This window comes from Anolis sagrei, chromosome 1 (assembly GCF_037176765.1).
Source record: "Anolis sagrei isolate rAnoSag1 chromosome 1, rAnoSag1.mat, whole genome shotgun sequence".
Lineage (NCBI taxonomy): Eukaryota > Metazoa > Chordata > Lepidosauria > Squamata > Dactyloidae > Anolis > Anolis sagrei.
The window spans coordinates 64,940,611-64,963,449 of NC_090021.1; the positions used below are offsets into that span (position 1 = coordinate 64,940,611).

The 22,839-nt window shown below is 38.2% G+C and overlaps 1 protein-coding gene across 6 annotated transcripts in view; it reads left to right on the forward strand.

Annotated features, from left to right (window-relative positions):
* The window catches only part of PDE10A (phosphodiesterase 10A), a 269,479-nt gene that overhangs the window by 159,687 nt on the left and 86,953 nt on the right, over positions 1–22,839 (forward strand). The window contains exon 1 of one of the 6 annotated variants that reach the window (XM_060753709.2): positions 6,028–6,095. The exons of the other annotated variants lie outside the window; for them this stretch is intronic. Coding sequence (XP_060609692.1) covers positions 6,038–6,095 — 58 coding nt within the window. The 5' untranslated portion in view covers positions 6,028–6,037. Of the gene's footprint in view, positions 1–6,027; positions 6,096–22,839 lie in introns of those variants that run through there. 6 annotated transcript variants of the gene reach the window in all.

The following is a 22,839-nucleotide window of genomic DNA, read 5'->3' on the forward strand; positions in this document are numbered from 1 at the left end:
AGGGTTTTTGGATTTCAACTCTCACAATTTCTAAGAGCTGGTAAAATAGCTGGGATTTCTGAGATTTGAGATTCAAAATAACTAGATGATCAAAGGTTGGGAACAAGTGCCCTATATATTCATGAATAAATCTAGAAACTTTTGTAAAAAAATCAACCTCCAAAACACGGGTCAATTTATCCACGAATCACTTAATTCTTATCTAAAAAGGAACCATCCCTTTCTCTGAACAGAGTGGTGAAAGGTGAGAGTGAAGTCCATCCCAGGAGAACCAGCCCCTCTCTACTTGCTCAGCAATGGCTCTGCGTCTGGATTTCTCAAATATTTGGGAATAAATATGGTGCCATTGGCCACTGACAATGTAGCATTGCTGCTTTCAACTTCTTTGTCAAATAACTCTCAACTTATTCATGGGTCATATCAAAATTAATAATTTTGCCTTCCCAACCTGCCTTTGGCTTACACATGAGGTTGATTTATATATTAGTATATATGGTTGTTTGGTTCAAATGTGAGATTTCAGTATGAAGGAGTAGGTGAGCTGAGCCCTTATCTAAAGGTTATTTAAATTGGTAGAAGTGTTTTTATATGTTGAATAGCAATGTTGGGTGTGAGTGTAACTGAGGGTGTATGGAGAGGGCTTGGATAATAATTTCTAACCATACACAACAAATGGCAGCATTATGGGATCACTGTTTTGCGAGTTTTGCGAGGATTTTCCAAAAGAGCATGAGTATTAAAGACAAAAACATCCCTGTCATATGATTTTTTTTTAAAAAAATCCCTTTCTTTCCCATAGTAGCTAGACAGTAGGCTTGTTTGATTAAAAAAAAAGTTCAAAGCTCGTTTTGGATGTAGGGGGCGCTGGTGGTTCGATTCTAAAGTCAATTCCAATTTTCACAGAAAAAAAGGTTCAAAACTTTTCAAAACTTCCAAGACTTCTGAATCCTTTCTTAATGGTTTGAAAGTGTTATTTCCTGTTTCATTGGTGGTCTTTACTTTGAAAGTAGTTCTTTTACTCCAGAAAGGGGGGAGAGAAGTAAAGGGAGCAAAGTCACCCACTGGGTTTTAAAACGCTATGCAGGCTTGAGCCAAGGACAGGGAAATGCTGAATCATTTTCCGTCTCACTTACCACTTCGTCACAGAAATGGCAGAAAAAGCTTCGACAGGGCAAACGGACTTCCGGTTTCCTTAAAAAGTTCGAAATCGCTTCATAAAGCAAATCTTTTCGAATTTATTCCGAATTACGACGATTCTGACTGAACCTAACCATATCTGCTAGACAGCATTACAACATGAGAATAGCTTGTGACTATTACTATATATATTCCTAAGTGTCTCAGCTAACCACTCCTATTTTAATTATATATAACATGACAAAGTACTTTCTTTTGTTTGTGTGGAGGATCTATGTTATGAGACCACAGAAAAATCAACTTTTTTTTCTATAGCAAGAATTACTTTATAAACACCTGTTATGCCTCCCCCCATATTTTTCTTAAACTAAAAACAAACACATGTCTTATACAAGGAAGGTGGTGTGCTTTACTCTCATCCTTTGGCAGGTTAGATTACTTCTTTGTTCACCTCTGTAGGTTTGAATTCTTGCTTTTGCATTGGTGAGTCCAGGACTATCCACTGTGTGTTAAGTATGCACAGCTGAACTCAAAATGTTTTCCCTTTAAGATACTGTTACATTCTCCTGTACTATTTTAGACTGCTTTTACTGGAGGATGAAGTCTCTTTCCCTGGAAGTATGCCTCTTGTTTTCAGCACTTGGGTTTATATATTAACAACCCCTTCAGAAAAATGAGGTTGTACCATCACTTTGTTATATTCTTCCTCCCCTCATTTTCATTTTGTTAGCTTTCTAACAGCACCTCAAAATACATTAACAAAATTGGTTGAAGAACACCATCCTCTTTTGTCTTCTGTATTTAATGTAGTGCTCATAGTTGAAACACCAGATGTTCTGTGACATTAAAAGCAGTCCTGAAAAATCCCCAAACAGTGTTAGATTTAAGCCAGAAGCATGAAGCTATGCAAGTACAGCAAGAAAACAAAAGAGGCTGTAGGCAAACTGAAGCTGCTTCGTGGAATGCTTCTGAGAAATCTCCCGTTGTCCTAGATTAATCTTTTCCTTTGCTTATACTTTTTCTTCTCTGCAACTTAATGGACAACATAATGGATAGAACTGTTTTTGCAGTGGAAGATGCCAATTCACAAAAGCAAGGAAGCAGTGTTTGTGTATAGGCATAAATAAAAAGATGTATTTGTGAAAGGGTTCATATAAGGAAAGTTGTACCTTTCATTCATGGATGTAATTTTGCCCTCTAGGGGTATGTTTTATAGGATTATTTTAATTCTTAATTTAGAAATGGCACTGCCAAAACTTGATTCTGTCCAAATCTTTCTAGTAGATTTTGAGTTCTACCTAGAGAGAACACAAGGTAAATGGCACTGGCTTTTAGCAAAAGATTTTGGGGGAGGATTATTGGGTCTGGGGCCATTTCAGGCTTAGGTTTTACCTCTACCACTCCACATTCACTTGAGTTATGGCTAAAGGACCATGTGAAAGTGAAAAACCACAAATACTGAAAACAACTTCTCTCTAGGAATCTCTAAGTTTTTGAGCATGAGTCTATGGTCAACCTTTGCAAAAAGCTGACCTTGGGAATTGCATTGGAGACCCCAAAGTTTCCTAGAGAGATGCTTTCTTAGAAGTCTCTTGGTTCTCCATCATAATTGAAAAAAGTTGACCATAGAATCACACTAGAACACCTTTAGATGGGTTTTTGGTATTTAATAAATCCTTTGTTTTATATTTTTAATTTATAATGCCATGGCACCATATACAATATATGTATAGGAAATAAAATTACATTACATTACATGTAAAATATTTTTGAAAAATTCAAAAAGTTATTAAAATATCAGGCACTTTTGTGACTTTGGGCTCACCCTGAACATTTGTATTGTTTTACCTACTGAATGAAGTAATGCCCCATAACTTCATGTTACATGTAATTAGTAGCTTGCTGTTTGTTTTTGGTGTCTGTGTATTAGGCTACATATTTTGACTCAAAGTGGCAGTTCCTAAATAAACACATAAGAATATTTTTTCAAGCATGTGTTTTTAACTATGTCTTTAAGGACCTTATCGGATGAGCAGGGGGAAAGCAGGGAAAAGTGGAGGAAACCATTCTCTTTTGTTCCCTATCATCTTTCCATCCTCCAAAGCCACTCTGGGCTTCATTTCTCCACGCTGTTGAAAAGGAGTTCCGTGTAATTCTGGCAGAAATTGCCCTGCATCTTGTGATGGGCTCTGTGGGACTGGGTTTCGGCAACATGGAGAATTGGGGAGAAGACTGTGTCTAATAAGGTTGAACTATGCCTTTAATTTGAATTTTTTTCTAGTCATTGATCTTCTGTGTTTTAATTTTTAGTTTGATTCAATGTTACTGTAAGACATATTGAGTTCCATTTTTCTGAGGAAACTGATTTTCATTCCAGTAAATAATGACATACATAATTTATTTACGAAATGTTTAGGACATTCCTAGCATTATGGACACATAGTGTTGCAACTTCAAATGAAATGTATCTTGATTTATACTGGCAAAGTTGTCAATATAGTCAGTAGTATAGAATTTGGAAACCAAGCACACTCAGTGCTTGGATGAGAGACCACCAACAAATACCCAGCTTCTTGTTGCTGTGTACTTTTAAGTCATTTAAGGTGACCATAAGGCAACTCTGTCATGGGTTTTTCTTGGCAAGATTTGTTTGGAAGTGGGGGCATCCTTTTTCCTTTCTCTGAGGCTGAAAGGGTGTGATTTGCCCAAGGCCAAACAGTTCATTTCTATGGCTGAGTGAGGAATACAACCCTCCAATCACTCCACCATAGTCTCGTTGTCCGAGTAGGATAGTCTTCCAGGATCAGTGTACTGGCACTGAGTCTGTAGGTGACTGTGTAGCCCTATTCTTGATCTGCATCTTCTCTCACAGTGAGGGCATTGGTTTCCAGGTGGAAGGTGGTCTCAGTCGGGGTTGACTTGATGCGCCTTCCTCTTGGCACATTTCTCTCTTTCACTCTCCATTCATGCCTCTTCAAATTCTACAGCACTGCTGGTCACAGCTGACCTCCAGCTGCAGCGCTCAAGGGCCAGGGCTTCCCAGTTCTCAGTGTCAATGCCAGAGTTTTTAAGGTTAGCTTTGAGCCCATCTTTAAATCTCTTTTCCTGCCCACCAACATTCCATTTTCTATTCTTGAGTTTGGAGTAGAGCAACTGCTTTGGGAGACAGTGGACGGGCATCCAGACAACGTGGCCGGTCAAGCGGAGTTGATGTCGGAGGACCATCGCTTCAATGCTGGTGGTCTTTGTTTCTTCCAGCATTCTGACATTTGTCTGCTTGTCTACCCAAGAAATTTGCAGGATTTTCCGGAGGTAGCGCTGATGGAATTGTTCCAGGAGTTGCATGTGACGTCTGTAGACAGTCCACATCTCGTAGGCACATAGCAGGGTTGGGATGACAGGGTTGGTGTTACCAATTATTTCAGAAGAAAGAATTGGCAACACCACCTCTCAATATTCCTTATGTAAGAAAACCCTTTAAAATTCATGTGGTTGACAGGTAGCTTGAAGGCACATGCACACACGTGGAACAAGTAGATGACTGCATTTTATGTTACCTAAGCACATGTTTCTGCTGTCTGAAAAGTAGAAAAATGATAGAAATTGAAATGGAAAGCCTTGGTTTTTCTAGCAAAATAAAGAAAATATTATCTGGATGGAAATAATTTTATAAAGTAACTATTTGTCTAGTGGCATATTTGGATGTTAAATGAAGCATCATGACAATATTTAAAATATTCAAACTGAAGACCAATATTGCTCCATTTGAAGTCTCCTAGCACAGGGAGTTTTTTCTTCTTCTTTCCACACTGGTTTAAAACTCAGCCCTCCACATGTCAAGGAGAATGTGGACAGGGGCTGAAAACAACAGAAGAAATAGTTCCCTTCTTATTTTCATGGAAAAGAAATAAGCCTTCGGTGTATTCAGTATTCAGTTTCTTAAACATAAGAATTTTCATTCTGTAATGCTTTCAATTGTCAGACCTAACAACCTGTACTATACTATGCAGTTTACTGCGCTGCCCTAAAAAAATATTTTCCCCTTCTTCCAAAAAGGAGATACTTCACTGCACTTCCCTGTCACCTTCCAGTGTATTTCCAGTGTATTTTAAAATCAACATAATGAAATATGTTGATACATGTGTTCCTTATCCCCTAGTTTTCTCTTCTCGGAATGATCTTTTCTCTTGTTTTGATGGAAAGACCCAATATTTATGTTGTGAATTTTTCTTACAGGAAATTAGTTAAATTGCAAACCCATTAGCCATTTTTAAAGGCTTCGAACATGGAAACAGTGTAATGTGGATTTCCAAAGGAGAATGGAAGAATTCAATCTCTCCAATTGCATTTAAAACATAATTATTAAAACCTAAATGGGGGGATTTTTAAAAATAGCACTTCCCCAAATTAAGATTATTGTCTGCTATGTTAGATGCCCTTGGACACATTAATTTTTCACCCATAGAACTACTGTATTTGGTAGTGGTTTCGTAGTAATGACAATTGTGGAACTTTTCTCCTCAAATATTTTTTCTTGCTCATGACAGTCTTTCTGGCACTAATTAAAACATAGGCATTTGGGGAAGAATTCAAAGCATTAATTTGTCTTAGACTAGTTCTCTTTATATGGTTTTCAAGGTATTTCAGCAAATTTTTCTAATGTATGTTTATCAGTAGTTTTAGGTTTGGTGTAGTGGTTTGAATCATGAAGTAGAACTCTGGGAGACCAGGATTGGAACCCCAGTTTAGCCCATGGAAACCTCTGGAGGATATTGGGCAAGTCATACCTTATCATCAGGGGAAGACAATGGCAAAATCCTCTGAAGAAACATTTCCATGAAATTGGAAATTACATCAAGTTACACAAAAATTATTTTTCTTTAGAGTCTGCACTAAGAGTATGAAGAGCAGGCTTCAAATCCCCGTTTGGCCATGGAAACCAACTGGGCGGACCGTGGGTAAGTCACACTCAGAGGGAGGCAATGGTAAAGGTCTTTCCAAAAATCCACCAATGAAAGGTTAAAATTGTCTGATTGCATTTTGAGTGATGTCACAGAGGATGAACCTTCTAAGAATACCCAGTTTGTCAGTTGAATGAAAGGTGGGCAAACTGGCCCATCCATCCTTGCTTGATCTGAGTTTTTAGACATCATTTCTTTTTGCCTAAGACATTTTGGGGTACTGTTTTGAGCTAGCAGACATGAATCATGTCTTACGCATGACCAAGCCTTTGAAGACCTACCATCTATATTAATAGTTAAAGCACCAATTTCAAAAACATGATAGAATCTGGGACTAAACTAAAGAAGACATCTAGAAGAGATTCACCTGACACATCAAATGGCTTAATTTCAGAGAACAGAAGCAGACCAAACTCCAAAATTGCAGAAGCTTTTGAGGTGGCGGAGAAAAAACTTGGTGAGCCAATTTGAATCAGTACTTGATTGTCCTCTGGTAGGAGTAGTGAGCTTCTAACTGGAGCAGTATAAGCTATGGAACTATCTTTATTTATTATATTTATAACAACCTTGTGAGGTAGGTTAGGCTGAGAGATGGCAACTGAGCCAGAATCAGCCAGGAAGCTTCAAGGCGGACCTGAGATTTTTATTTTGGTCTCTCCTTGGTCCTAGTCCAGCAGTTTAGTTGATTACTGGGGATAGCATGGTCTCCCAGATGTTGTTGAACTGCAAATTGTGACATCATTCAAAGCCTTAAATGATCTGGCTTTTTATTATTTAAGTGAGCAACTTCAAAGCTCATAACACAAACACACACCTGCCCAAGGACTGAAGTTTGTCAGAGGACCTCAGTCCTTTGTGGGGGCAGTATTGTATAGTATGTGAAATATTGCAAGGGAGACTTTTCAGCTGTGGCATTTCAATTGAATTTTGCTATTGGTTGTTGGCTAATCATTGCTTTATATATTTTTATAAGGTTATTGTTCTATTTGTTTTATTTTATATTGTTCTTTACACTTTACTGTGTTATGTTTTAACTGTATTGTTGGGCCTTGGCCACTTGCAAACTGCCTTGAGTCCTTTTGGGAATATGGAGGTGGAATATATTAATATTAATATTAATATTAATAATTTGTAGAATATACTCCCCTTGGAGTTCCTATTGCCAGTACTGGATTTAGGACAAATGAGGCCCTGTGCTTGTTATGTGCTTGTTATCTTACTTGAGCCCCGAAGGAGGTAGGCCAGGTAGACCTACACTGCCTGCTTTGTGGCACACTTCCATAGACTATCAACTCTGTCATTATATCTGGAATGGTTCTGAAACAGAATGCCTTCAAATTTATAATTGTACCACATAAGCAAAATCTATCGTAAGTAAAATTTTGGGACAGGAAGTTGGTTCTCCCTGACCAGCAGAGCCCTGTGCTTAAGCACCTATAAGCACAATGGCAAATCTGGCACTGCTTAGTGCCAATAACCTTGGCTTCATTTTGGCATTATGTGACAACATAGCTTTTAACTAAAGCCTTTGAGTCTACTTGGAGTTTGACAGTCATGGAGGAGAAGGCCCTCTCCCAAGTCCCCACCCACCATACTTTGAGACAGAGAGATTGATCTTTGCTGTTGGTCTTAAAGCTCACACTGCCATATAAAAGGCTATATTGTCTCTCAGATAAGTGTAGACCCAAGCCATGTTTGGCTTCAAAGGCTAAAATCCTTGTTTTGAATTCTGCGTGGAAATGTACTAGTAGAAAATAGAATTATTGACTCGACCTGTCTCTAGGCCAGGGTAATAGTCTAGCCACAGCATTTTGGACTCATTAAAAATTCTTAAGATTCCAAAACAGTTTTAAACAGTTTCTATTGTCATTTTTCTTTTCTGGACAATGTAGGACATTGAACATCAATCCATGCTTTTGTCATTTTCAAGATAAACCTTTGCAATATGTTCTGAAACAGGCTGCTCTTCATACTTAATTAAACTTCATCTGGTAGAAAAACATGTTCTGTGCTGTTGAAAGCTAAAAACTTATTTTTTTCTGTGAATTTCTGTTACCAATTTGGTTTTGGGACCAAGTAATTGCTTTGGCTTTACCTTAAACCTTATCTGACTTTAGACCTTTATGCCACAAGGGTTGGCTTATACGCGAGTATATACAGTACCTATTTCTTCCAGCTGGCCTACCCAGCCAGTTTTAATTATGAATTTTAAGCTTGTTATCTTTGTTCTGTGTTTTTTAATATGTCTTTTGTAGAACTACATTTTAATATGTGTATTTTATAGATTGTTTTTATATTATATTACATTTCTAACAGAAACAAAGCAAACAAGCAGATTACAGAATTTGTGAGTATGAGAAATGTCCTTTGACCAGTGTCTGGCCACTTGGAGTGCCTCTGGTGTTGCTGCAAGAAGGTCCTCCCTTGTGCATGTGGCAGGGCTCAGGGTGCATTGCAGCAGGTGGTCAGTGGTTTGCTCCTCTCCACACTCGCATGTCGAGGATTCCACTTTGTAGCCCCATTTCTGAAGGTTGGCTCTGCATCTCGTGGTGCCAGAGCGCAGTCTGTTCAGTGCCTTCCAGGTCGCCCAGTCCTCTGTGTGCCCAGGGGGGAGTCTCTCATTGGGTATCAGCCATTGGTTGAGGTTCTGGGTTTGGGCCTGCCACTGTAATATAATTTGACTGGTTGTTCTGACACGACAAATAAAATAGATTGTTTTTAGATGATTATGTGTTTTTAGCGATGTTATAACCTGCCTTGAGGAGAGATGGGTAAGAAATAATAATAATAATAATAATAATAATATCTTCACATTTATTTTGATTAATTTATGGGTCCCCCTTTCAGCCTATCCACCATGCCCATATGAGAAGGGGGAGTTTTGTTGTTTTCTTTTCCTACCAAAAGAGGTATAAGAAAAAAAGTCCAATTTCAAGAATCCATGCATGTTGAGATGAATGGAAGATGTACCATTGCAATGTGATAACAACAATGGTGAGGGAGAGAAGTTTTCTTTATAGGATACGTTGAATAAACTTGGTTGTTCAGCTGTTTCTTCACTTCAACAAATACTCTTAATGTGTGTTTTATGGTATGGTTCTGTACAATATATTAACTGAACAGACACTAGGAAGTAGTTTTGAGGCTGCCAAATTTGCCATGTGGCAAGTATTATTTAATTAAATAAAATGTTTGCTTTTTTAAAAAAAGCATGAAGGAATGATATATGTTTTGATTTTTTATATTACTGCAAAAATACGGGGGCTTTTTTGGTGTAACTGTATGTACTTAGCCAAAATACTCTAAAGACAACAGATCCCATCTGAAATGGGACTTCTCAAGCCTTCCAACTAATCTCCAGATGCTGCTTTGGAGTGTGGTGGAGCCTTCTTCTCTAGAAGTTTTTAAGCAGAGACTGGAGGGGATGTTTGCTGGGAATGGAAGTATTTTGATTGCATTTCCCTGTATGATAGGGTTGGACTGAATGGCCCTTGTGTTCTTTTCCAGTTCTGTGATTCTTGATACTCAGTGCAGATGCTAGAAGAGGAAATCTCCAGTCCATGCTATAAGCCTATAAGAGTTCCCTGATTGTGTTAATTCAGTAGACTTTCCACCTTCCTCCCATAACTTTAACTGTGCATGTAAATTCTGATGTTTCCTTGACTTGCTTAATTCTTTTCAAAGTTTTTGGGATAGAGATTTGGGCATCCTTTTTGGTGAGAAACCGAGACCACCAGACCTTTTTCTCTGTACTTTAGTGATATCATTTGAGAATCTAGAGGTTTGAGATATTCAGAGTGGGACCAACTTGCCTGGGGGAGTGGAGGGTGGCTGTAATCACTGCTTCACCCCTAGATGGCAGCAAAAATTCCTTCACATGGGTCTTTCCCCCACAGGTGGGATGGAGGCGGGTGTCACCTGATGACAGGTGAGTTGTCCAGTTCTTAGAGCTATGCTTTCTGCTGTACCAGGGCTCTAACATCTGTAAGCTGTAAAACTAAGGCCATTTCAACCCAGCATTGTCTTCTATATGTACTAATGTGGATCCTTTTATCCAAACAGTCCTCAAACATTGATAGACAATAGATCCAGTTCCGAGCACAATTCAAAGTGCTGGTTTTGACCTACATAACCCTATACGGTTCCGGCCCAGTGTATCTGTCCGAACGGATCTCCCTCTACGTCCCACCCCGGAGTCTAAGATCTTCTGGGGAGGCCCTGCTCTTGACCCTGCCTCTATCACAAATGAGGTTGGTGGGGACGAGGAGCAGGGCCTTCTCGGTGGTGGCCCCCACCTGTGGAATTCGCTCCCCGGAGAGATTAGATCAGTGACATCACTCCTTTCCTTTAGGAAAAAACTGAAGACATGGATTTGGGACCAGGCATAATTGGGCAGATAAAGAAAGGACTTTGACAATGGTCAGGAAATGACTAATGGAATGGAATTATGAAACTCTGAAAGACAAACGCTGAGCATGTGAACAAGTTTTTATATGATGTGTTATATACTGATTGTTTTGATTGTTTTAACTGTGATAATTGTTTTAACTATGGTTTTGTACATTATGTGTAATTTGTATAGGCATCGGATTGTGCCTTTTTGTAAGCCGCCCTGAGTCCCCCCTCGGGGGTTGAGAAGGGCGGGGTAAAAGTACCCGAAATAAATAATAAATAATAGACGGACAATAAGTAATTTATTTCAGGGCTTTGTACTACTTGTACATTGCATTTTAATTTAAATCATCATATTCTCTGCACACACACACACACACACCTTTTTCACACTGCCATGGTTGAACTGCCAGACGTCAGAAACTGATAAGAACCACATGGTCCATTGCCATAAGCCAGGAGTCCCCACTGGGCCCAATGACGCACGCAGTCCTCCCCAGATTTCAAACAGCTGATAAGTAGCACCTTGGCTCTCTTCCCAAACCTTTGTGCCAGAGGGGAAGAAAGGTTCTTTGTCTGAAAAAGGCAGCACTGTTGAGGTATTTTTTAAACATCTTACTGCTTTCCTTGAATCAGAGCCAGAATCCTGTCTGTTCGAACTATTTAGTATTATTTCTAAATTACTTGGCAGGAATACGTGTCCTCTAAAAAGTGTTTAATTCATTGAGTGTGATATTTTCTTCATTGTGCTGTTACAATGAGATGCTGAGTGCAACTCACAATGTTTGCAAAGTATGAAGATTTAACTACATTCAGAAAAACAGTGGTTTGGATCTTATGTTGCCCATACAGAAATGGAGGGGGGTCCTTCTCAGAAGGAACTCCAACAAAGGGTTCCTGCCACAAATATGGTGTAAAGAGAGGAGTGGCAGACAATATCTGACAAACTTTTATTCTCCTTGTAGTCCCTAGCAACCTCTTCTGGAGTTTACTCTTACTTTCCAGAGAAGATTTTCCGTGTAGTTAGTTAGCAGGACACAAAGGAAGGAAGGAATCAGTGAAGATTGTTTCCTTTCCCCTTCTGTTGCTGGGGCATTTGATGTACAGAATTCCATAACTGAAAAGACGCATGCCCATACATTGTGCCAGAAAAGAGACTTCTTGTAAAGCAGTTTGGCCCTCTGTGGGTTGTTCTATACAGCTGGCTCAAGGGTGAGGTGTCTACAAAACATACATGTTCAATGTGTGCTGCAGCATGCATTAAACCAGAAACAGCATTTTAAAACAATCATGCTGGCCACATGACCTAGGAGGCGTCTGTTGTCCATATCGGCTCTTTGGCTTAGAAATGGAGATGAGCACCACCCCCCAGAGTCAGACTCAACTAGATTTAATGTCAAGGTGAAACCTATACTGCATTACCTTAAGAAATCTGTGTAAGCCGCATTGAGTCCTTCTGGAGATTTTGCGGGGTATAAATAAAGTAAATAATAATAATAATAATAATAATAATAATAATAATAATAGTAATAATAATATGTAAAGAGCATTTGCTTGTTTGTCAGTACTTCCTAACTTATTTTTTATAGAGTCATGTGTTATCTGTACATACAGAGTTCTTTTACTTCCAGTAATAATTTGAACTGTATTTCATTTGGTGATTGTAATTTGATGTTAAAAGACATTCAAATTTGTTTATAAGATATCTTGTAAACTTTTTTGTGTAGTATTATATTGTTTTGAAGAAAAAAATAACCAAACCCAGTTAGTTGTTGTTACACATTGCAACAAATTATCACATCTTTCCTGTTTTGCGCATTGTACTTTGCTTAGACCTTCTGGACCATCTGCATTCTATTTTCTAACTCAAACGAATGTGTTTCAAAATGTTTCAGTTTTAGCTGTATCATAACATTAATTATTATCATGTAGGTCAAGTTGGTATTTTTTGGATTGGCATCAGTTCTGCCTAAGTATTGATGACTTAATATTTATTAACTACTCCCCCCCCCCCCCCCCAATTCATCAGCTGATTCCATTTGTTTTTTTACGCCTGTCAGCAAAAAAAATAGTTCTCAGAAACAAAAACATTTTTATTTGGAGAACTTGTCAAACTCATAATTTAAGGTATTATACAGTCTTTTTTCATTTTCCTTGGACTGTGGATGGAATCTGATGTTGCAAAAGAGGAACGCAAGTCCTAACAACAAACCTTTTTCATTCATTTTCCCCAGCATCAGGCCCGTGGCCAGGATTTTGATTCGGGGGGGGGGGGGGGGGCTGAGGATCTACCCTAGCAAACCTTTTGTATCTTTATCCAAATACCCCTATGCATATGGGATATATTGAGCATGGTGATCAGATCATGATATGAATTAAACATAACAGTTTAAATAATGTATGAGTAAGGCCTTCTCGTGGATCACCCTGAGAATTTCGGGGGGGGGGTGCAGCCCCTCAAGCCCCCCCCTCCCCCCTGGCTACATGCCTGCCCAGCATAAACTCTTAACAGTGATTGAGTGAGTAGTAGAGCAATGTGGGCTTTTTCATGTCAGGAGTGACTTGAGAAATTGCAAGTTGCTTCTGGTGTGAGAGAATTGGCTGTCTGCAAGGACATTGCCCAGGGAATGCCCAGATGTTTTGATGTTTTGCCATCCTTGTGGGAGGCTTCCCCTTGTTCCCACATGGGGAGCTGGAGCTGACAGAGGGAACTCTTTCGCACTCTCCCCGGATTTGAACTTCTGACGTGTCGGGCTTCAGTCCTGCCAGCACGAGGGTTTAACCTGTTGCACCACTGGGGGCTGTAATGTGGGCTGTGGTTCATTATAGGACTGCAATAGCCACATATATCTTCAGATTTTATGATTAGTGAAAGATCCCTTTGCCAAATTTCAGGTGATTCCACTTTCTCGTTGCAGCCCATAGGGCACAGCTCAAAATGTATGAAAGGGTCTTTTTCCAACCTCTGGGAGAGTGTTGTTGTTGTTGTTGAAACTGCAGTATGGAAGGGGAGAATAAATAAAGATCTTGTTTGTGAGTTTGCTTTCTACTCATGCCACATTTGATTTCATCCAACAGAAAGATATGGTTGGCCCATCAGTTTTACAGAATTGTCTTTTGAAGATTTGATTATTCAGTTTTGATTAAAACGTTGTCTCTAGAAATCCCTACTTTCCCCCATATGATTCTATTCTTAGCTTTCAGCAGAAGGTGGCTATAGTGTCATGCTGGATAACCTAGAAATTCCTAGAAAGATGTTCTCTTGGATAAAAAGATAGCAATTTTTTAAATGTACTGTTTCACTTTCACAAGGGTGCCGCAGCCCTAACCTCAGTGAATGTAGAGACTGTCCAAAGAACCATCTTGGCTCAAACTGAGGGTTCATTCAGTTGGTTGGACAGCCAGTTTTCTTTTGGAAGCCCATAACGTGAACATGAAGTTACGATATCTTCTCTTTCAAGTACTTATAACACAGATGTCTTGTATGTCTAGATGTGGATGTTGCATTTAGCTATTGTGTTTAGCAGGTGTTGTTAATCTTGTCTCCATTAATTTCCTTCCAAAAGCTGTTTGAGTCAGTGGCTTCGCAAGCAGTGGCACTGAAAATTGTGTACTGATACAATTGTGTAACGATACATTATGAGAACTATATATGATTAACAAATACATACTTTTGGTTAATTTTATTTGATTAAGCAGAGTTCCATAAATACATAAAATATAAGAAAGATGAAAAAAATGAGAAGTTTGGGAAGAATTAAAGTGCTTGCTTATTAGGTATCTTATTTACATTTGCTTTTTTTTTTTGCAGATGTGCATGAGAAGAACTGTATTGAATGAATCAAAATTCTATCTAGTAGTGTGTTTTTGCATAGTCAATAAGACACTCACACAGAAAGTGCAAAGCTGTGGTTTGGTGATGGAGGAATTATATATCTGTAGATATACACTTGGCTGGAACTACACTGCCCTATATCCCAGGATCCGATCCCAGATTATCTGCTTCACACTGGATTATATGAGTCTACACTGTGAGATAATCTGGGATAAGCAGATAATTTGAGATCAGATCCTGGGATATAGTGTAGTGTAGATCCAGCTCTTAGTCTTCCCCACCATCTCAGAAGGTCTCCCAAGATTTCTTAAGATAGAAACAGTCAAAACAGACAATGAGTGGTATTGGAATTACTATCATACTTTGAATTATTCTCTTCATTACTATCACAATGAATGTATTAGGACAGTTAATATTGTTTCTTGCACTACTTAATGAAGAACAGGATTTGGAATAGAATATTCTTTGCAATTTTTTTGAGAGGAAAGGAAGAACCTCTGTATTCTTCTGGATAAATAGTAGCATATTTTTCTGTGTGTAGTGATGGGAAGAAGAAAAGTTAGCAGAAAAGACAGTACATGATGCAAGAGTTCGAACATGGAAGTCAAACATATTATAGCTTTGGAAAGCTAGCACAAAGTGATGTGAAAAATGCTAAGCCTCTTATTCTTGGCATGAAAGCAGAATGTGTGTTTATAATAATTTTAACTTCCTGTATTGTAGTGTGTGGATGTACAACCATTTAAGGAAGAGCTGGAAGACTACAGAAAGGAAATACTTCAGAGTGAATAAATCTACCAATAGATATTAGACCCTGTAGTGTGAGCCTATCAATCTGCTTTACACTGAGTCTCAGCATAAGCTTTTCTCACTCATGACATCTCTCCAGGGGTTTCAAGGAAGGGCTTTCCACAATGCAGCTGTCCATGATCTTTCTCACTGAAATGCTGGGAACAAAATCTGAGAGCTTCCATGAGCAAAGCACATGCTCTTTTCTGTGAACTTTCTGCAGAGTATGTCACTGCTTTGTATGATTATTTACATAAAGCAATATTAATATAAAGAGTAAATTAATTTAAACTTGCCTTTAGACCCTATATTGGGAGAAAAGAGGGATAACCCCCCCCCACCCCAAATGAACAAATAGAGGGCTGTTGAAAAATGTACCAGTACCATTGTACCTAATATGCTATGGTGCAGAATAAGAAATCAGCATCACTTAAAGCAAATGCATCAGAAGAGTGTTCCTCAAAGATCTGCTACACAAGAGGTCATTTTAGTTGGCTTTTTCATCCGTTTAAGTAAAAGTTTTTCATACTTGAAGGAAGAATAGGTGTCAGATAGCAGCATAGGGGCTCATTGTTTGTTCCTGGGAGGCGACTAATGCAGCATGCTCTCTTGACACCCTTGGAGCTAATTTATACATTGTCTATGCATACAGAAGAGAGTCTCTCCGTCATCGTTCTGAGCTATTCATACTTGTTTATCAGAGCATGCATCTAATCTTTTAAAAATATATACTCTTTGCTGCTGTTTTTCTGAGGTGGATTCTTGAGAACTACACACAAGTGGCAAGTACTTAAAACGTGTGTAGTTTCAAAGTTGCAAACTTTCACCTACTATGGAAGAATGACTGTCATCTTCCCAACTGATTGATTAACTTGAAACTAGTCACTGCTGCTTATGTGTGTGAAGGCAGATTACAGTTATCTTTGTCAGGAAAGGTGTCTGGGGGCTGCAATTAAACATCATTAATGTGATGTTATGTGGGTGTTTGTTCTTGAGTGACTAACTTATAAAAGTAAGAATAGTTTTTGGAAAGGAACCTCAGTAGTGATTTAGAAAGTGAGGTTAGTTTCTTTTCATTATCAGATAAGTAAAAGGAATTTTGTTTTAAAGTGCAATTAGAATGATTGCAGGATTTTTTTTTATTCTGCATTTTAGCATAGTACCATATAACTGACATATCCATATCTACAGACATTGTGGGGATATGCAAAATTATAGATTAATGGTTCTCAACCTGTGGGCCATAGCTCATCAGTGGGCCACGATAATGAAAATCCAGTCTACAAACCTCCTTCCTCTTTATTTTATTTTATTTTATTTTATTTTATTTATTTCCACTCCTTTCCGCAGACCTGACCAGCTCCACCCCTTTTGGTACTAATGTTGGGGAGTGGTCTCTGGTCAAAGTTGTCTCTGGTCAAAAAATGTTTGGGGACCACTGTTATAGATAACAGCAAACCCAATTCTACTAAAGGACTTCTGACCCAAGAATACCATAGTGTCACTTTGGAAAACCTGGAAAATGCCTAGAGAGGACATATTTTGTCAGAAATTGACAAATATAGCTACACATAGTCACATGGGTACAAGGGTTTTAGTATATTCTCTAGGTTTCCTTCCTCATTCAGTGACTCCTTTCATACTTCTCAAAGCTTATGGAATCTCTATAACTAGAGATTGCTGAGGAGATGCCTCATAGAGGTTCTATTTTCAGCTAACTGATACAGTAGTCCTACAACTGAAGTTTAAATGATTTAGAAAGAATTTGACTTGATTTGTATATTTATGTATTTATAGCATTTCTCTTTATTTTATATTCATGTTCTTGTTATACAATTTGTTTTGGCATATTCTGGTATAATCACTTTTCATATCTAATATATTGTAGGTTATTTTTTTATTCTGTTTCCTCATTTGGGTGCAAATTGTGATATTCTGTTGATTTCTACATAAATTATGTATTTGCCATTCATATTATGTATAAATATAGATATTGTTTTTCTATTCTGTAATATTTTCATTTTTGGTGATCATCATTTGTATTTTGTGCATTTAAGATTAATATCCTGCTATTTTGTATTTGTTCGTGTTAACTAATACAGCTGCTTACAATTATGTATTTCAAGACTCATTTAAACTTTAATGTTCTTTAAAATATTGTGTCTTGAGTTTAAATGGATCTTATAACAAGGACTATGGATTCTCATATGGATTCTCTGGAAATTTCGAACATGGGTTCCCCCCCCCCCCCTTTACTAGCAGTATTACTTTTGAGACCAAGCATCTAGCATTATAGTGTGAATAGCTTATTTGTCAATGCATACATCAGCATTTTTCACGTGAACTCTTATGTAGAATCTTTTAAAATTAATTCTCCATGATTTACCTTTCAAATGAGGTTTTATTTAGTTAACAGAAATACTTGTGATTTCAAGGTGCTGAGGAAAAATGGCAATATTTCTGGCTTAATGTTGTCTTAATTTCCTTGAGGACAGTGTTACTTTATGCATTAGAGATTTGTATGGATATCCAATATTTTATGTCTATATGGAAATTATATCCCTATACACTACTAATATGTTCTTAACTTACAGTTGAAAAGCTGTGAGTACATGAATGGCTTTTTATAGTTCTAGTAGCATAGTGTTAATTAATCTAAACAGATATTTTATTTTATGATACCATATCACAGGCCCGTAGCCAGGATTTTGATTCGGGGGGAGCTTTGTTTCGGGGGGGGGGGGCTGAGTCTGAGTGAAAGCGGGTCTACCCTAGCAAACCTTTTGTATAGTTATCCCAATACCCCCATGCATATGGGATATATTGAGCATGGTGATCAGATCATGATATGAATAAACTTAACAGTTTAAATAATGTACCAGTAAGGCTTTCTTGCGGACCACCATGAGAATTTCGGGGGGGGGGGGGGGGGAGCTGAAGCCCCTCAAGCCCCCCCCCCCCACATGCCTGCTATATCATTATCAGTGTCACCAACTGAATCGTATTGATGCCAAATAATGCACTTGGCTTTTTTCTTAAATTCTACACTGTGTGTTATGTTAGAGTTCACAAATATTCAGGAAAATTAATTTCATCAGAAGTCAAAATGACTAAGCTGATATTCTTGTACTTTGTATGTATTATGAGAACATGAGTACAATGCTGGGGAAAGGCAGTAAGAAAAGAGGAATTAAATCACATTATATATAAGTTGATTCAATCAAGGAAGTCATGGCTTTGAGTTTGCAAGGCCTGAGTAGGGATTTTTGAGACTTTGTATAGGATCTCCATAAATTGAAATGGTTTTATGGGAAATAACAATATGTACCTTCAACTTCAGCTGAAATATTTATCCCACTGCAGTTTCAAAGTTGAAGAATTCTTTTCCTTCTCAGTTAGTTTAACTTCACACTGTTTTAACTGGATTCCATCAGAGTTGGCTGCTCTAGTCACAGCTTTTGTTTGCCAAAGTCCACTTTAGCTGCTCAGCCTTTCCCCTCAGTGCTTCCAACTTGACTGTATCAGAGACAGAGAAATAGAAGAAAATATAGGAAAAAAGGCACCACTTTAACTCTATACCTTTGTATGAACAAACTATGTGGATGTTATGTGAGCAAACTATGGGGTAACATTTATTTGGAGTAAGTTGCATGGAATTCCATGAGGCTGAATTCTGACTAAACATGATAGAATAACACTGTGTTAGATGTTCTTATTTGAAATTGATAATCTTATTTTGAAGACAGAATTAATGAATTTAATAACATTTTGCATTTTTCTTTATTGAAAAATTTATAGGAGTAAATGTACTAAAACAAACATTTAGTTGTTATTTAATGTGGTGAATTAAAAGATGGCAATATTTTTGTAGAGTTTTTTTTTTGTGTTAGGAGCAACTTGAGAAACGGCATGTCGCTTCTGGTGTGAGAAAATTAGCCGTCTGCCAGGATGTTGCCCAGGGGATGCCCGGATGTTCGATGTTTTACCATCCTTTTGGGAGGCTTTTCTCATGTCCCCGCATGGGAAGCTAGAGTTGACAGAGAGAGCTCAACTCTCTCTCCCTAGATTTGAACCACTGACTTCCCAGTCAGCAGTACTGCAAGGGTTTATCTCACTGTGCCACCGGGGGAATGAAGAACATTCTGATCTTGTTTGTGAGCTGAAGTAAAGAAAAATCTTCATGAATAGTTGGAAGTATTTCTCCTTAGTCTTATAGAGTTAACACAATTAAGAGTGCACATTTTAATTTAAGCCACAGATTACATACAATCACAGAAATGCTGTTGTTTTGTAAGGGACTATATTATCATTTACGAGTTCAAGCATTTTCTTAGGAAGAGATACTATCCTTCTTTCTAATCTTTCTTTCTTAATGAAAGAGTTCTCTTGTACTCCCCTTCCTTTCTGTATTTTAATTTTCCTTTGTAAACCGTGGAAATTCAAAGGTTGGAGACAGATCAACTTAAATGTAATAAACAGAAGAAGAATTACATTGTAATTGTGAATTGTTCGCCCTTTTGTGAAACAGGTAAGGCCTATATCAAGGCAAGACAGAACAAACCATAATGGTGAGGAGAATAATTATAAGGATTTTAAGACTGAAGTAGGTTATCTGGCTCCAGAATCATAGTAGTTTAAAATGATGAAAACCTTGGCATAATAGTCAAACCAATCTAGCGGGGCATCCAGTGATTTGGAGTTCTTACGCTGAGGAGGGACTAAGCCCCACCTATGATTCACAGTATGGATGTACCCTAAGGAAAAGGATGGGAAACCTTTCTTAAGAAGTTTTGAACCAGATTATCCTGGCACTTAACATATTCCACACAATCTCAAGCAGGACCCCTGTGATGTGCACACCTTCCAATTATGTACTGTACAACATCATACTTTACATCCACAAGGAAATAATTCAAATTATCTTTGCTCATTTTTAGGTGTATTGCAATGCTGAGACAATGGGGAGTAACGTCTGTATACATTAACTTCTGCTTGTGGTTAGTTACTTCTTAGCTGTCAAAACTGATCACTGGAATTAAACAGCATAAAACCTGGCAAAACACCTTATATTATTTTTCCTCCTTTTGCTATCTTTAATGAATAACAACAACAACAACCTTTTATTTCTTACTGACCTTGAGGCGGGGCGCAACACAGTTAAATAGATAAAAATTAAACGTTATATAAAATACATATATTTAAATGAATGTCTATGAAATGCATATATTAAAAGACACAGAACAAAGATTGAAATAAAGATTAAAATACACTTGACATGAGATTAAAATTCATAGATAAAAACTGAGTAGCCCAGCAGGAAGAGAAAGGTTTTCAATTGTCTGTTAAATTCCGACAGTTGATTCAGTAGTCGGATCTCTTCCGGCACGTCATTTCATGGTCACAGGGCAGCTGATGAAAAGATCCTCTGGGTGACAGCCAGATTCTGGTTTGTTGGAATAAGTGCCCTCCAGGGAAATTATGTAAGTGTTTGGGGTGGATTGTATGGGAGAAGACGATCCTGTATGCAATCTGGACCCAAACCATGTAGAGCTTTAAAATATTTTGTATTTTGTCTGGAAATTAATTGGCAATCAATGGAGTGACTGTAGTATGGGTGTAATATGCCCACTCCTGGATGTTCCTGCAATTATTCTGGCTACCTTGTTTTGACCTAATTGAAGTTCTCAGCTTGGTACAGCCGTAGCCCAACGTAAACTAATGTAATGTATAAAGAAATTGAACCTTCAGGTTACCAGTGCGTGCACTACCATTTTTGGTTGTCTGAATCTAGAAAGGTGCACAGCTGGTGTATCAGCTGAATCATAGAATCATAGAATCAAAGAGTTTGAAGAGACCTCATGGGCCATCCAGTCCAACCCCCTGCCAAGAAGCAGGAATATTACATTCAAATCACCCCTGACAGATGGCCATCCAGCCTCTGTTTGAAAGCTTCCAAAGAAGGAGCTTCCACCACACTCCGGGGCAAAGAGTTCCACTGCTGAACAGCTCTCACAGTCAGGAAGTTCTTCCTCATGTTCAGATGGAATCTCCTCTCTTGTAGTTTGAAGCCATTGTTCCGCGTCCTAGTCTCCAGGGAAGCAGAAAACAAGCTTGCTCCCTCCTCCCTGTGGCTTCCTCTCACATATTTATACATGGCTATCATATCCCCTCTCAGCCTTCTCTTCTTCAGATAGTAAGTACTCCTGATCATCACATCTACCTGGACTGACATTTGGAGAGATGGACCCAGGAGTACTCTCAAACTGCGTACAGTATCTTTCAGTGGGAAATGATTGTTTTTGAAGGCACGGAGAAATCTGTTTGGATGTCATCAGAGTACTGATAGCACCCTGCCCCATACCTCTGGATGATCTCTCCCAGCAGGTTCATGTAAATGTTAAAAAGAATTGGAGATAGAATGACACCCTGTGGAATTCCATATGACAGCTCCTTTTTTGAGGAACAGCTATCCCCAAGCACCACCATCTGGAACCTGCCTGAGAGGTATGACCTGAACCTCTGCAACACAGTGCCTCTAATTCCCAAACTCTATAGTTGATTGTATCAACCATAGAAGTTTATTCTGAATACCAAGAGGTCATGAAACTTTGTTTTGGTGAATTATTCCACCATGTTTGACTGAGTAGGCCAGCTGAAAGAGAAAGTTTTTCAATTGTCTGTAAAATTTCTACAGCTGATTTAGCAGTCAGATCTTTTCTGGCAGATCTTTTCCATAGTCGCAGGGCAGCTGATGAAAAAGTCCTCTGGGTGACAGCCACTAGTCCGATTCTGGAATATAAATACTGTAAATAAATAAATAAATAAATAATGTTTAGGTGGAGGAATCCTCTGGTTTAAGATGCGATTGTGTTTTATTTTCTTACACTGTTTTACTCTTCATTGAGTGATCTGTATTCATTTGAATGTATGGGCTGGATTGGATTTCTAATTACGCTTTTTAAGGTTTAACTTGCAATGTCTTTCTTAACAATCCTCCACATACCACTTCTTAGTCTATCTTTTGCCATGGGATTTATGGGAGGGTGGGAACTGGATCCTTCATGTCTTTCAGCTTTTCGGAAAATATCCTGTGTTTTGAGAGGCTGTATTGCTATATTTAGTTATGTCCCACTATTTTCATGGTTTGGGAGTCAGGATATTTTACAATAGCTAAAAGAGACATATGTAAAAATAAAGCAAAATTTGTCCAGTTTCTTTCAAACTTGCTATATTGACAGTCATCACCAGTAGCTAAACAATGCATAGTTTGAAGAAATATTACATATCTAGAAACTCACATTACCAGTCAACTACCCATGCATTCAGATAGGTGTTTTGCATTTTGATTTTATTTAAATATACATGGACTTGTTGGTGCTATAGTTCCAGAACTCCTTTGCAATTCCTTGCCTCCAGAGTTCCCGAAATAACATTGTAAAAAATTTCTTAGTGTCCCAGAGCTGGTTTTAGGAGACTAAGTGGTCTGCAGTAGGGAAATGAGAGGGTTTCCTTACATAGCTGCTGGATGCTGCTCTTCTACCAGTGGAAGTTTACCTTTGGAGATTGTCTTGAGTCTGCTTAAATTAACCCAAGTCAGCTACACCTGAAGTTAGATTATTATCTGCTACTAGATCTCTTAGCGATTATGCAAGTCATCAGATAAGCAAGGAATTCTGGGTGCAAAAGAAAAAGATGCCCTCACCCAACTGAAAGATGAGTGTCTTA